The following is a 16577-nucleotide window of genomic DNA, read 5'->3' on the forward strand; positions in this document are numbered from 1 at the left end:
GGCCGCGGACACTACCAATTTCCCGTTGGATGAACTATCTTTAAGCTATTCTGGAAGACCTCAGCTCCTGTTGAACAACCATATGTTTCCACAGTATTAAAAATAAGAAGCGGTAATAGGAAACACACAGGCAACATCACAGAAACAAAGTAACCAATCATATGACCGTCTGTTAGAAATGGACATAGCGGCGTTAGCATTGACAGAAAATTTATCTGTAACTATTTTGATAATCCGTTTATTGTAATTTTGATAAATAAACTGAATGTCTTTGGATTTTAGAGTGTTAGTCAGGCAAAATAAGGAATATGACGATGCCACCTTGGCCTCTGAATAATTGTGGTGGATATTTCTAACTATTTTCTGACATTTTATGTAATGACCTTCTACCACCTGAGATCTCTCTACAGGTGTGTGGACTGTTTTACAGTCCAGCAGCTAAATGTCGACTCAGGAGGGAGGAGTCACAGTTGCAGCTTCGAAACTACACACAACATCACTGACAGACGGATAACTGACAGAAAGCTAAATGAGCGGCAGGCAGTGTTTGCCCTTGTCTAGTAGCCACAGTGAAAAGCCATTCAACTTGTCAGAGGAATGTCATTCACCTCCCCCAGCTCCGAGGTTTTAAGGCAGCGCCAACAATGGATACATTGTGCTTGGAGGTAAAGAGAGGGGAAAGGTTTCCTTTACCATCTTCAGAGTTGCTATGATCTACAGCTGCTGGTCTCCCTTTACATTTTCACTGCCAAGAGCTCCTGAACAGTTTCCTCAACCCCAATAACACTGTTAATATGAACCCACAGTGTTTATATCATTCATTACAGACACACAGGTGTGGATTAAAGACAGACTTTCTTCCCTTGAATTATTTGTCTATAAGTTTCAGAAAGACTGATGTGGACAAATGTAATGAACAATGGTCATAACTGAGGCACCTTCTCCAAGAGAATCAACTTATCATGCATAAATAATTAGGAAAGCCTGATTAAAAACAAAACATTAAATGTGAAACAATGGAATGAGTTCATGAACTGTAAAGCTCCCAATTATCCTTCATGCTGATTCTGAGGCTTGTAATGGTTCATAATTTACGCAAATAATCAGTAAATCTGACCATTTCTATGCCAAAAAAAAAGAATCATGAATTTGTAAATGGCCAAAATTAACTGTTAAATATCTGTAATCTATATTTTTAGCTGGCTGAAAAAGCAACACACTAAATCTTTATTGAAGTCCATGTAAATATTCTTGTAGGATTAACTGAATCCTTTTAGACAGAATGAGGCACACATCACTGCAGATTTCACACCCTGCTGATAATGAAGTCACAGAGTAAAATCATTTCGTCACCCTCTCTCATATCTGGGCAACACTGGCCAGTCAGGTCAGTATTAGTCTAATCTGGTCTGGGTATTGATTGACAAAACTAGCACCCATATGATAACCATATTTTTGTTCTACTGTTTGATCTTTTAAGAAATCTTTATGAAACTTGAAAATGCTTTTCTTCTCACTCTTTTTAGCAGGTACAACATTTACCATGTTCCCCACTTTCATTAACTGTTTTGTTGATTTGCACTGAGCACAAAGTACAGAGGAGGCTGATGGGAATGTCATTGGTTTTGCAGACATTTGTTCACAAATCAAAGTGGTGGACAAGTTTGGGCATGCGCAATATGCACTGTTTTCAGCTGATATGATAATTAATAATTACCTGCATTTCATGGCTGATACAATAAGACAACAGATAATATCCAGAGAGTTCATATAACCTGTAGTTTAAGAAAGTCTAAGATGTAATAATCAAAGATGGATGATTTAATGTTTAACTTTAAAGAAGAACCACAGTGCCACAAAAACTGAGTTACAATACCTAAAGTCTATTCTAAAATTTAAACCTATTCAGCTAATAATATTAAGCACATATCTCGGATCCTCTGCACTGCACACTACAAAAAACAACAACAACTTTTTCAAGTTTGCATTGAATCTGATGTTTCATCATGTTGGTTAAGCATTAGTGTACCTGTCCTCTGGGGATAGACACTAATGTGCTCACTTAGCTTAACAGAAGGACTAAGAAAGACTGAGACCAACACAGAAACCAACTTGATATCAGGCTGTGCATACAAATTGAGAGAAGTGCAAGACCGTTGTTCTGACAACCAAGGAATTGGTGGCAGGAGGTGAGGAGGGGGGCTTCTGGTGCTTCAGCCGGTCCATCTATCGTCTCCTGCTTTATTTTGCGCTTGCTCTTTAAAACAGGGCCCCTATACGTCTGGTGAAACTGACATTCAGCAGGTTTCGAGGTGGTTAACTCTGCCATGACTCAGGGAAAGTCGGCAGGCACGCAGACTGGTTTTGTAGGTTTTGCAAAGACGCGTGTTGTTATGAGACATCTACAAAATAACTAGTCTGCAGAAGAATTCAAGAATTCAAAAATGAATTCAAACGCTTAATGATGGCTGCGCTTTATGATATGAAGTAACGACTGTGAGATTAACAGAGCTGAATGTGCTCACCTCCACTCTGACCTTGGTGACATTAATTAAAACTGAGCAGAGTTTTGAAAGCCCCTGCCCTTTCTTTTGATGATCTCAAAGCAGAAACACATCACAGACAACACAAAAGGCTGATCTTCAAGGAAAGCACCCTCTAGGAAACCAAACATAGCAGACTGTGTGAGTGTGAATATTACCACAGCAACTCAGACTGACAACAATGACCTAGAAACAAGCAACAGAAAATGTTGTGGCATGAAACTGTGTGAGGACTAACAGGACCAGAAAAAAATGTTCAAAAAATTTCCCAATATCCTTTGATTAAATGTGCATGCCTGTTTATATAAGGAAGGAGAATATAACTCAATGTTATGGAAGTTCAGGCATCAAGTCCATAAAGTGCTGTGGATAGGATCAGCAGCAAAACATATTTTATCTGCTTAAAAAAAGATCCACCTAAAAAATCATCAGTGTATGCTGTGTGTACGCTATAATTAGAATATTTTCACTGTTTTACCTTGCCATCAGACAGCCTTTTCCACGAAAAACTGCTGTTACATAAGCCGAATATCTCTCTTTCCAAGCCAACCAGACTCTATTGACAGAAGCAGTAATTTCACCTCGCTGTTGGTATGTCTGTGTTATTGTGTCACTTTAGTGAATCTGAACTTACCCTTTAAAAAGTCCAAAATTACACAGTAACACAAACTAATTGATCACAGCAGTGGTAGACCAGTAACTCCCCTGTTCTGAGAGGTAAAATTACTGATTTTGCCATTGCAGTCTGGTTTAGTGAGGGAGAATAATATTTGCTTTATATAACAGCAGTTTAAACTGATATTGATTTTTTGAGGTGGACCTTTTTTTTAAAGTGGCTAAAATACAGTTTCCTGTTGACCCTGTCCACAGCAGCATATTGAGAGATTCACAGATTTTGACTGCAAACGAAGCTGGAACTTTATACCATAAACACATCACAAAGTAAGTTTATCACCTGAAGGAGCAGTGAGTCTCTCCGACATACAACTCAGTACCTAACTGTAACAGTACTACGTGCAAAAGTTGAGCATAGCTGCTAAAAATATAATTATAATCCAAATTTGAATGTGGCTTTTCTGAGGCTTGGCTAAAACCTGACACTTAGAGCAGACAGTATTGTTTAAATGAGCTCATAATTAGAAAGTCAGGCTTTTTCCCAGCTGCTGTTTTTCTGCTGTCATTCAGTCTGCAGTACTCCAGCCAGGCAAGCTTGAGCCAAGCTCAAGCTTTAGTTAATATCTCGATGTTTACAATAGGCATACTTTGAGCCCTCAGTATATTTTTAAACAATGATCTTTAATCCCTCTGGCCGCTCATGATATTTTTATAGTGCTTCAGATTATCTTGGGTGCAAATAATCCAACGTGAAAGAACATTTCATCCATCAGAGAGTGCAGAGGCAGCATGCAGGCTTTTTTAAGTGTTAAAATGAAGACGTATTCTGGACAAAACCTCTAACAAAGAAATAGTCAGTGAGTCAAAATTAGTGCACTTTAAATTTGCATGTGTAGAAAATGTGTAGGCGTTCCTTCCTTGTTCATATCATTGTCAGTAATCAAACAAAAACATGGCAAACAAAACATGACGTAGGACAGCAGAAAGATGTGTTATAGCATATTCAGCTGTTACTACGAAAGCTGCATATGTCCTGACTACCTGCACACGTTCACTGACAAGTGAATCTGCTTACAGGCCTGACACTGGTGACAGATGACCACCACTTTGACATTTTGTCTTTAAAATCCCATAACAAACCCACATGGATTTTCTGATGTATGTGTACAGACAACCACACAGCCAACATCCTACACACACAGCTCTGACCCTCCACAAGCTGCCATCATGTACAGATTTTTACACATTTTTCTGATGACATGTGTTGTTTATACTCAGCTACGGTGGCTATCACTGCTCATGCTAGCTTTTTAAGTTTATTCTTATTTGTTTCTGCTTTTAAGTTTATTATTAATAAGCTGATGTTGCTTTCTAGAAACACAAAAGCATATTGTTCTATGCATTACAGCATTTTTCAGAGGTGGGTGAATGATTGATTAAGCTACCAGTCAAGAACAGAAGACAGCAAAGTACATACTGCATTAGCTTAATTGCAAATAAATATAGTCTGACATCGAGTGTTGCATCTTCCCAGAGAAATGTCTTCAACTTACGTGGGCGAGCATGTGTGATAAGAGAATAGATATTCCAAAAAATAGCACATCAAAAGGAGTGTTACATAACAAACATGCGTCTTTTGAATGCAATATGAAATGTTAAAGGAGAAATATGTAAGAGCCGAGCGTTAAAAAATGAGTACAGCAGTCTCATGAGAAGAGACTCTAAGCTACAGACTGGAAGGATATTGAACAGGTGTGCAAGACGAGTGCAAAATCATATTTTGACAGTGACAGGCGACAAGGAGTCCTACACTGTGAGCTGATTAGCTGTTTCTAACTGTCAGTTGTCTGTCAATGTAAAGTTAAGTTTATTATCCTGCAAACAAAAGCCCACTGCTGCAAAAATCCACACTCTGGAGTTTGAGTCTAGTGACTGCCTCCCAGACTCCACTAAGATATCACTCAATTTAACCATTATAAACATCTACTCATTCTGAAAGATTATTAATGATTTCTTATGACTCATAAACAGACACTTACTCATTTGCTGAACAGTCAGAATGCTGTGGCATTGTTGCAGGGGAAGGTGACAGACAAACATGCGGTGAGTATAGTTTACGTATGTACAGTCATCAGATTCATTATTGTTAACTGCAGGGGAAAGGATCTTGTGACAAAGTATTAGTAAGAGTGCAAAAATAATACAAGGAGGATGAAAGTTGTCTTTCCCTGATGATTATAGCCCCTCAGTTTCCACGCTCGACTGCCTGCAGATCTCTCCTAATTGACCACAAAGGGTTGCAACTCCCCCACCATCCCGAACACACACACACACACACGGAGCATGACACCCCTGCCATTCACCCGCTAACACAGTTGGCAGCGATCCAATTATCCTCCATTGACTGTAGAGATTAATTGAAAATAATTCATTATATTCCTCGAGGACATTCCAAATGAGTCAGATTTCAATTTGACTCGTAAGCTGACCGCGTTTTGAAGACGTCTGACTGGAGCGATCACAAGGCTTAAGCCACCCAGGCAAAGACGGACAGGCTGGCTTTCGAGACACAGACAGAGAGCGAGGAAACCAAGAAAATCTGACATCGAACCTGAACCCTGCAGGAATACTGTACGGCAATAAAATCTGCAAAAACCTCCACTCATTTTCAAGTAAACAAACCAAATACTGTTCTTATCTTTTCTTTTTCTGGCACTTCTCTCTTACATGATGATCTCGAAGTCACAGGAATATCATCATGCCTCTCTGACACATACACTCCTTACTACTGCTAGATAATGTTGGCAATGCAGACTGAAGCTTAGTGTGCTTTTGCACTCGGTGTACTCAGTGTTGTAAATAAGTGTCAGCTAAATGACTAAAATGTAAACACAGAAAGGCAGCAACCAAACAAATGCCTTGTTATCAATGACATCCTTCTATATGATCAATAATCAGTTTGACCTCTAGACCTTGCACAGCATTGCTAGGTTGTTGCTGCACTGGATCTTCCAGAGATTTTGTGTCAATCAGCTGTCTGGCTGTTCAGTAATGTGTAATATACCTGAGCTACAATGATTAGACAATTAAATGATTATTTTATTTAATTGGGAGAAAATTTGTTGCCCACTATTTTGATAATCAAATCATTTCAGTCATTTTTCGAAGCATAAATGTCAAACATTTGCTATTTCAAGCTTGTTAAATGGAAGGATTTGCAGCTTTTTTGGTCATTTGTAATAGTAAAGTAAGTAGTCTTTGGATTTTGCCGTATACTTAGACCAACTATTACATTAATTGATAATCAAGTAATCATTTTGAGTAAATTTTTTAACAAAAAACGTCAAAATTCTCTGATTTCAGCTTCTCCAGTGTGAATATTTTCTGTTTTTTCCAATCCTCTATGACAGTAAGCTGCTTTTGTGACATGGAGGAGGAAGTCACCTTGGGCTTTGTGAAACAGTGATCAATATTTTTCACCAAACAACTAATTGATTAACCAAGAAAATGATGGTCAACTCTCAAATTCCAACCATCTAATTCAACTGAGGGATGAAATAGGAACTACTATGACACAATTCAGTCACATTGTGTAAACGCTGCATTTCCCCTTTTTCCTGTGTCCATTATAAAACTACCTCAAATCAAATCTGTTATAAACATTAGTTAACATAAGACTTTATTAATAAAAGACTAATGTAATGTAATGAAACTAATGTACCCAAAGCCAAATCCTACGACTCAAAAATGGCAACCCTGCATTTATGCGACAGCGCTGCCACTCCCTGAGGATGGGGGGTGGGGGGTGGGGTGGGGGTTAGGGTGGGTGAATGAGTGGCAGGCCTCATCAAGGCCACTCCTGCTACCCAGACTGCCCCTCCACCCAATAACCCTGGGTAGGGGGTAAATCTAGGTCAGTAGCTGGGGCACAGTCTGCATAGACTGTATGCATGGCATTAGCCGGTGCTGGCGTGTTTGAAAAAAGGATGTCACAGTTTGCTGCAGTGAATATTCAGTAGATTTACTTTTAATGGTCTGCATAAAGACTTGCAGTTTCTTGAGGGGGGAAAAGAAATTCTAAATGATATCACCATTTAATACAGGAGCCCATGCGGATGTCTTGCATATAATCCTATTTTGTATTCATAGAAATTTGTCTTTGGGGTGATTTTTGCAGAGGAATAACCCAAATGCAGTCCCAGTTTAATGCTTTTTTTTTTTTAAATGTTCATTTGCATTGCAAAATCTCTACTGAAATACCCCGACCCCTCCTCCTCCTCCTCTATGAACGGCAACCACACACTCAGACACACACACACACACACACACGTATGCACACATATCATAGACACAAATGGGGGCCAGTTGGTAGAGAGCCACACAGCAGCCACATTAATGCAGACTAATGACAGAGGCAGAGCACTGCAAAAATATGCAAAGTGTAAAACTGCCCAGTGGACCAGATGAAAGGCACACGCAAAACGCCCTCCACAGTCTCTCCGAGTCAGCCAGAAAGTGGCTGAGTCAGTGGGTTGCCAATAACTGACAACATGGAAACTGAAGAAAACAAAAAAAAAAAACTTGAACTCAACCCACATGACCTCAACAGCAATTTAGCTCATCTGTTTTCTTTGAGCAGATCTGGATGCTGGTCTGTTTTGCTGAAGAAGAACCCAGCTGAGGTAATCCTTAAATATTACATGCTATGGTCAGACCAATATAAGGGTCTGTTGATATTCTCGACCAACACTGGCCTTATATGAAAGATCAGATATCCGCCAGTCAGTGTCATCTACCACAGACACGATGCGGGTTCTCCTCTGTTATCAACAATGGAAAAATACTCTTGAATGTAAAGTGTTGCACAGTGTCCCAGATTTCCCCCACCCCTAAACAACAAGAGAAAGTCACCTGAGAGTTTCTTGGCCACATTAGAATCTAATTAGTAAGGGTTTCAGTTTGGAGCTTTTCTGTCAAATTAGGGTTTAAAAGATGTTTCAAAAGCACACATGTAGAGATGCACAGATCCACTTTTTTCAGGTCCCTTTTAATTCCAAAAACTGAATTTGGATATTTAATTTAATATTTTATTTTCAATTTGGAATGAGGATCAATAACAAATGTAGTCAGATACTGATATTGGATTTGGATCTATCTCTACACTCATGTCAATAATTCTGAGGGAAACTAAATACTTGTCTCTTTAGAATGGAATTGGTTGTATATAGCTATATTAGGGATGCAACTAATGATTAGTTTTGTTATCAGTTAATTTGTTGAATATATTCTCAATAAACTGCAATATGCTACCACAGTGAAACCCTAAAGTTGTCATGAAATAGAAATTAGAGCTACTGGTTTCTGCACATTGACATACTTTCTGTAAAAACAGGCAGCTATAGAAGTTAATACAACGCCTCCCCGGCCATTCAGCTGCAGACAGTGGTTCATTAATTCAGCTGACTCTTCCCACACTGGGAGTTCACAGTGAACACTGCAAGACTGGGACCGAACACACCCTCCAAGACTGACGGAGGAATGACGACAGGGAATACAGTACAGTCGTGGTTTTCTTGACAGGTTTGGGCCCTGGCACCTTGGAGCTTAGTCAGCTGACTTAGTGTTAGTTGCACAACTAACCAAGCTAATGGCAGTTAGCGGTCAGTTACTTTAGCAATAAGTAAAGCCATCAGGATCTCAGGAAAGCATCAGGAAACTCAGTAAATGACCTTGGTACTGTATTACCTGTCAGTCTTGGAGGCTGTGTTAATCCCAGTCCGGCTGTGTTCACTGCGAGGCTGCTGAGTCCAGTTCTGTTCCCCACTAAGAGCAGCTGAAACTCAGCAACCAGGGGAAATCAGAGAGAAAACCACAAAGCATTTTCTCCATAAAATATTATCCCATTTCAATAGATTTATTCCATTGTGTGTGCTTTTTGTGCAGTTACATTAATCAGTGAGGCCTGACCCCCACGGTATGCTCCATGTAACTAATGTTAGCTAGCTGCTGAAGCAATCCACTGTGAAATGCCTTACAAATTATCTGCTATCTGATTGATTGACAGGTGGATGTCATGATATGATTAGTGAAAACTGGTTAGCGCTAACTTCTGTAAGCATATACATACACACACACACACACACACGGTTACAGAGTTAAAAAAAAGTGCAGAAAATGACTGCGAATGTGATCTTAAAGGGTTAAAAGGGCATTTTTCATTTCATCTCGACTTTAAACCCTTAAACACTTCAACGATGCTTCTGTCGTCACTTAACCATCATTTTGAGGAGGTATCAAATAGGAGGTCCTTTGAGATACCAGTAGCCGTTATGTCTTCAGTAATTCCCCACTGCTCTCAGGCATGGAGTGAGAATTTTCTGCCAATCTGTGAGGCAATTACAGAGATCAACTGAGCGCAGATGTGGCCAGCGCTTGACTTATTAGAGAGTGGGTCTGGAGGAGACCAGCAGCAGCAGTGGCAATTTCTATCAGGAGCCCTTTAAAACACGGCCAGGGTACAGGCTAAATGGCCATTTTTTGGACACAGTTCAAAAGGGGGAATTTGACGACTTGATGCGTTTGCCTGGGATTATCACGCTTTCCTCTGTGCAGCCCTGCTGGTAACAACTTGATGCATAACATAGATGCTTGACAGCTAATCTGCTGTGAGATCAGCAGTTCTCTGAATGACAGGTCGCTTTGCATTTCTAATAATTCCAGTTTGCCATATTGCCCTCAGCACCTCTGTACGGTCGGTAAAAACCTGGATAGTTATCCTGCATATATACACACCACACTGACAAGGCTGAGAAAGACTGGTCCAGGGCATAAGGCAGTTAAATCACGTCTGATGAATAAATCATTGTAGATCATGAAGTCTTGAAAGGCTTTAGCAGGAGATTCCAGTGGCTAGAAACACACTTTTGCGACAGAATCAGGAGGAGTGCTACACATCTTCTCTGCCTTTATTTACTGAAATCTGCAGCTGCATTTACTTCTTCCACTCCTCTCCCTCTCATTATGGTGCCTGCATGCTCACTGTGGCTAGATACTAATGAAGGTTAGATGCTTGGCTTCACCAGCCTTCGGGCCTGCCATGCACGTTCACCAAAGCAGGCAGTGTCAGTGTCAGCGAAAGGATAAAGTCCCTGCTTGGGTGATTTCCTATTTTCCCATTTTGCCAAACTGAATGGGCCTCATTCCAATTCCAGCCAGAGTCGAGCTGCGAGTACAGTCAGATCAAAAGCCTCTCTGTCTTTAAGCGTGCAAGGCATTACAGTGCAGGTCATGCTGCTGTAATCAAGTCGATGAATAGACAGGCTCACCAGTTTTAATCACAAGTTAACTCTGGCTTATCCAAACTTTATCCACTTTAAAACATGTAAAAACATACTTAACGAAATGTTTGTGAACTCGGCATGATATTTACAGTTTCTGGGCCTGATACGAGAACATTTTCATATTCTTTCATCCTAAACATTCTCTAGTCTTGCATAGCCAGACCTATCGTGGCGCCGATGGTGCTGCTGCAAAATTATGTTGAGGGGGAACTTGTTCTGATGGACACTTGCACAGCTCCTGGCTTGTTTATGTTCATTCCATTCACGTCCCAGGCACTGATTTGTAGTACATCTCTAGGTAGAGCCGAGTCATACGGCGAGAGAAATGACAAAGGGATGGTGTGACATGATGTTAGGCATAGATGCTTAAAAAAAAGAGAAAATTCTAAGTACAAGAAAATTAAATCACACGCACATCCCATTTACGAACAAGTGTTTGTATGAGTAGTTCTTGCCTGAGGCCCAGTGCCTAGATTTAGCTGTAGACAAAGTGCATGCCTTTTTTTAGATGATGCAAAACAAGTTTCCCACAGACAGATTATTCATTTCTGTTCATGAGAAGATATCGGACTGACTTGTATAGGTAGAGTTTTGTAGACTAACCAGACCATCAAAAAGTAGGCCAAATTTCTTTTTCCATATTATGCAGTAGCCTTGAGCTCCACGATTCTTCTGTCTCATAAAGAAATGAAATCCTTCCAAAAACAGAATTGTGCAACACTATACCTGGGCTTTTCTCCAATGGGGCACACTAGAAATACTAGCTTCCATGGATGCCTTAATGACAGACTGCAATGTTTTGAGGGGTAGATGGGGGGCAGCAAGAAGAGCAAAGGTTTAACATATTTCAACACTGCAAATATTGAAGAATTCATTATTACCCCACTATCAATTGAGACGACCCAATTTAAAATCCTTACTCTCCCGCACAAAATACAATAGAGAATGGATCCTGGTGTTGGAGCAACAACCAAATGAGACTATCACACTCACACATAGCCGTCTCTTTACCTCCAGCCAGAAATTCAATCCCATTACACAAAGCTCCCCAATCGTCTCTATTACCAAAGTAGCATAGTGAAGCAGCTAGAGCACCTTCAGCACTCCCCCACAGTGCGGGAAGGTGAGCGCTAAAAGGAGAAGCGATGTTACCAGACAGGCCCTGGAGAGCAGAAAACAATTGGTTGATTATTACCAAGACTGAGTACATGTGTGACTTTGATAACCAGAAACTCGCAAAGATCCATTTCCATGTTTCTGACAGTCATCTGAGAAGGCGTCTGCGATCCACTACAGGGATAAATGTGCCATTGCTTGTCTTATTTCTACCTTTACTTTTATATAATGTAGATTCTGATCTACGCAGCAGTAAAGTTAAACTGTGGTTTCAACAGGACATCACAGCAAATCAAGTACGTCACTCACTCTTCAACCTTAATGTGACCACTCTGCTCTGTCATTTAAACAACTTCAACGCCAAGAACCAAAACACCGGTCTTGTCAAACTGTCTCGTCTCCATTCAACCTCTTTATCCCCACTGTCACGCATTCACCTTTGACCAAATACAGTCTGGATGAAATGAAGACCAGGCTGTGCCGTGAATGTAAATCCCCTCCCTGTAAAGATGCCAGCCCCCTTCTGTAATAAATCTCCAGGAAGAGACAGCTACAGTACCAGACGCTAACCTCTTCATCACTGACAACGATGCATTATGGACTGCATTAATCGGAGCCTATCAGACACACTCACAGTGGGGGGATGCATGTCCTGCAGACTACTCACAGGCAGGGTGTGTGTATATGCATGCTTTAGTGCATGTGTTTATTGACAAAACCCATCTGTATGCAGAGCTGCGAGTGCAGCATGGCATGAAATCATATATTTAGGACTATATGAATTTACTGGAAAGATGGGTTAAAATGCTGTACCTGAGTATGAAGATCATCCATATTTGGAAATAAACATAATATTTTCTAGGGGTGTAACAGTATATACTGAATATCATAATAAAAAAGTCTCAATACCATAATTATTTTGTTTAATTATTTTTAATTTATTTTATTTAAGAACTGCTCCTGACTGCTGCATTGTTTTTTTGCATTTGTACATATATAAATTCAAACTAGAACTGCATCAAGTAGTTGATTAATCGATTAGTTCCCAACTATTCAACAACAACAATTTTGATAATTAATTGTTGTAAATCATTTGAGACATTTTTTTAAAGAAAGAATGTCCAAATTCTCTGATTTTAGCTTCTCAAATTTGAAAATTTTCTGGTTTGTTTGGTTCTTTTTGACAATAATCTGAAAATCTTACATGTGTGGATGTCACCTTAGGCTTTGGGAAACAGTAATCCACAGTTTTCACCATTTACTGATATTGTCTGTCAATTAAGAAAATGACTGACAGATTGATCAATAATTAAAATAATCGTTGGCTGCAGCCCTTCTTCAAACATTCACTGCCAAAGAAAATTCATGCTAATTTTTGCACATGCTTAGGTCATAACTGGCTACTTTGATTTTTATTTTATTAAAGAAGGAAAACATAAGCACTGCAAGTTAAAAGGAAAATAATTTTCTATAATAAAAAATGCTGTTCATATCACATTTCTTTTTTAATAAAGGTTATTTCTTCAAGTCATTTTTATTTGTTTTTCTATACTGCAATCATGGAGTTTTTGGTGTTGTTATCCAAAGCTACTGATACATATCACGATACGGTTTTATATTGTGAAACGTGTAAAGAATGCCATATTTTGCTATTATTTGATAGATTGTTTTGTAAAGCACAGTAATCTGTGTTACAAAAGTTTGCTTTTTCATGCAACTTCACAGCACTGCTACGTAGCCATCTGGGTTAAAACACAACACAAAATGAACTACTGTCGTGAATCTTTGCACGCATCACGATATCACGATGCAATATTTCTAATAATTGACACAACAGCACAAAACATAGTATCACCATGTTCAAGTGCATGGATGTTTTCTTTCCCATCCTCCGTCTCACAACTCTGCCATGAAAAGGGGAAGTTCATACGCATTAGAAATAAAGTGAAACTTACCTCCCCAGCTCGTCTCCAATTTCATAAAATTCCTCAACATTTTCCTGGTTGAAAACAGTCATGTTGTCCAGGCACTTCCTCCCTTTCCCCCCGACCACAGGCATGTCCTCCGAAACGGCTGCGCACCGGGGCGGCTCTTCACAGCGGCACCATCCCTACCAGCAGCCTCCGGTCTGGGCAGGGTTACAGCCAACGATCCTCCTCATGGCAGAGCTTCCACACCAAAGTCATCAGCAGGGGAGGAGGGGGGGAAAAAAAAACATAAAACCATTAGACCTCGACTATGAAACCTGACTGCAGTTTTTGAGGACAGAGGGGGAAAAAGGTGGGCGTTCAGTCAACAAAAGGAGACCAAAGTGAAGTGAGTGAGCAGCAGTGAACCTGCTGCACCTCCAGGGTGACGTCACGACTCCTGGAGCTGATCTTTCCTCCCAGTCCTCCCAGTCTTCCCAGTCTCTTACTGTCACGCGTTTGAATTATCGGGTGATAACAGCCGCCAGTTTTTAAGATGATAGTAATGTAACCATACGTGTGTCACCACCGGCTGGTTAGGAATGCAAATACCCCCCGTGAAAGCTTGGTGTAGCCATGGGAAACACGCTAGCCGCCTCCTCCTCCTCCTCCTCCTCCTCTCAGTCCAGCCAGAAAAATGACTGCTGAGTAGTCATATCGTTAGCCTATCTTTTTTTTTTAAATAATGACCTGACAGGTGTTTAACCCAGTTTAACTATGCAATAAAACTCACAACCATAAAACGCTCTTCTAAAAGCCAAACCGCTCAGCTTTTCCTGAATTAAAACCACGACTCGCCCCGGTTTATTTCTCTGCAGTATGAAATATTCAGAATCGTGAACATTAATGGTAGCTATCGTATATTTGCACGAGCGTTAATGGCCATTTCTTGGTCCCTAAAACTGAGATAAATTGCATGAATATGCTGTAAAGTGTCTTACAGTTTGCCGCTGTGGGTCCCGCTGCCAAATGTAGCCGAGATTTCATGCGTTTTGTAGGAGCCAGTGACCCCGGTTTGGCTCACGGAAGACAAAATGCTGCCTTGAACGGGAGAAATCAACGTTAACAATGTAAGGCAGTCTGGTCCTGGTGCGACGTTCACTGTCTAAGGGAAGCGTAGGAATAAACGTCGGAGCGGCACGAGTTGGGTAGAGGACGCGGCTTAGGCAGTTTGAGTTTTAACATATACTAAATAACACTAACACTAGCCAGTCACAAATGAAAAACTCACACAGTACATGTGTTATACGATTTTAAAACGCAAAGAAAACGGGGTTTGTTTGCCTCCTGAATTTTTTAGAGAAACGGTCTGTTTCAACGAGGAAACCGTAATGACCGTATTTTTACGTGCCTTAAATGCATCACCGGTGAAGGCGCTGCATCGCTCGCAAGAGGGCAGCAAAGCTTTCACTTTTATTATAATCACAGTTCAGCAGATAAATTGTACCATCGAAATGTTAATTGTAATGCAGTTGTTTACTTTATTTTGGGAGAGATGACTTCCACAAAGCAAAACTATCAGAATGCAAGCCAGTTTGTTCACTTTTATGATATACGAAAACGATACGACAGTACTGCATGCTATATTAACGGTTAAAAAGAGAAATGAGAAATGAAAAGAGATACATTAATTAGGCTACACTATACTTTAAATAAGAACAATTTATTTGGCAAATTTGTTCCATAATAAAGATATTTATTGTTGACAATAGGCTGTCTAAAGTCACATTAATTGCTAAGTCAAATTTAAACTTTTAGCTCTACTTTTTAACTCAAATGTGCATTAACATAAAATGTACATCCAAATTTTAGTCTCCAAAAAAGACTGAGTACTTCTGGAAATGTTTGAGTAAGAAAGTGATTGTGAGTTTAAGTTTTGATCATTTTTGTAAATCAGCAATCCCAGGTTCTGTGCAACGTGATGTTGATCTCTGATCTGAGACCATCTGCAGAATCTGTAGGGTACTGACTCTGTTTCATTTCTTTCATGTTTTGTCACACATCACATGATGAATGTGGATATAGTGCCTGTGAATGTTTTAAGTGTACGTTATAGAAAACAATAACTAATAATAACTGTCACAGTTTGCCAACCATAAACTAAATGTCTGGTAAGCGATTCTGGAGAAAGATAGTTGATTGTTGAGTCTCATTCCCAAGTGCCAACACTTTGAGTTGGTGGCTCAAAGACGGCCTGAGAATTAAACTCATCAGTCAACTGTCTTACTGATCTGTGATTGGTAAAAGTCTCTCGTCACAGGCTAGATTTTCTAGAACCTGAGCACAGAGCCAAGAGGAGGTACAGAAGTCAAGTTTTCTCTCAGAGACATATTTCTCAATTTATCTACTCCTTCTAAAAGATTATTAATGATTTCTTTCAACTCTTACGATAACACTAACTCATTTGGCAAGGAATCAGCATTAATTTCCATTTCTCTTTTAAATGTCAGACCAACATTACCTCATAGTGCTCTAACTATTAGATGCTTTACTTGGCATTACTTGTTCCAGGTGCAAAATTCAAAAGGAAAAACACGTAAAGTACACCAAACACTCATGCAATATGAGAGTCATAACATCACATTTCTGAGGCTGCCTCTGAGAAATCTGAAAGTTGTAAAGATGGCATTTATGAGACCGGCTTTGTCTTTCAGGGACTAAACATAATAATAGTTTATTGAAGGAAAAAATCATCATCAGAGTGTGAGAATAAATATTTAACACAGAAACATCCACCCGCTTATCTATCAGGCAATTTTCTAAACCTCCTTCAGGGCTGCAGGAGGCTGGAGCCCATCCCAGCATGCATTGAGAAAGACGCATGTTACACCCTGGTCGATTTACTGAGAAACAAACTTTACAAATTAGAGCGGTGGGCCCCTGCTGACCTTTCACTCTCTGACGACCATTATGACTTTGATTCGTATTGTACGTGCTCAGTCAAGGTGAAGTGAAACACACTGTAACCATCATGTGATCATGTCTGCTCCCCTTCA

The 16577-nt window shown here is 39.9% G+C and overlaps 1 protein-coding gene across 1 annotated transcript in view; it reads right to left on the bottom strand.

Annotated features, from left to right (window-relative positions):
* Positions 1-14660, bottom strand: part of dapk1 (death-associated protein kinase 1) — an 87457-nt gene extending 72797 nt beyond the window's left edge. The window contains exons 1-2 of the mRNA XM_084728274.1: positions 14523-14660; positions 13570-13782 (exon numbers count right to left, since the gene is read on the bottom strand). Of these exons, the coding sequence (XP_084584400.1) occupies positions 13570-13673 (104 nt within the window). The 5' untranslated portion in view covers positions 13674-13782; positions 14523-14660. The remainder of the gene's footprint in view (positions 1-13569; positions 13783-14522) is intronic.
* Between the last annotated feature and the right edge of the window lie 1917 nt (positions 14661-16577).

Source organism: Lutjanus erythropterus, chromosome 10 (genome assembly GCF_056507025.1).
Source record: "Lutjanus erythropterus isolate fLutEry1 chromosome 10, fLutEry1.hap2, whole genome shotgun sequence".
Lineage (NCBI taxonomy): Eukaryota > Metazoa > Chordata > Actinopteri > Lutjaniformes > Lutjanidae > Lutjanus > Lutjanus erythropterus.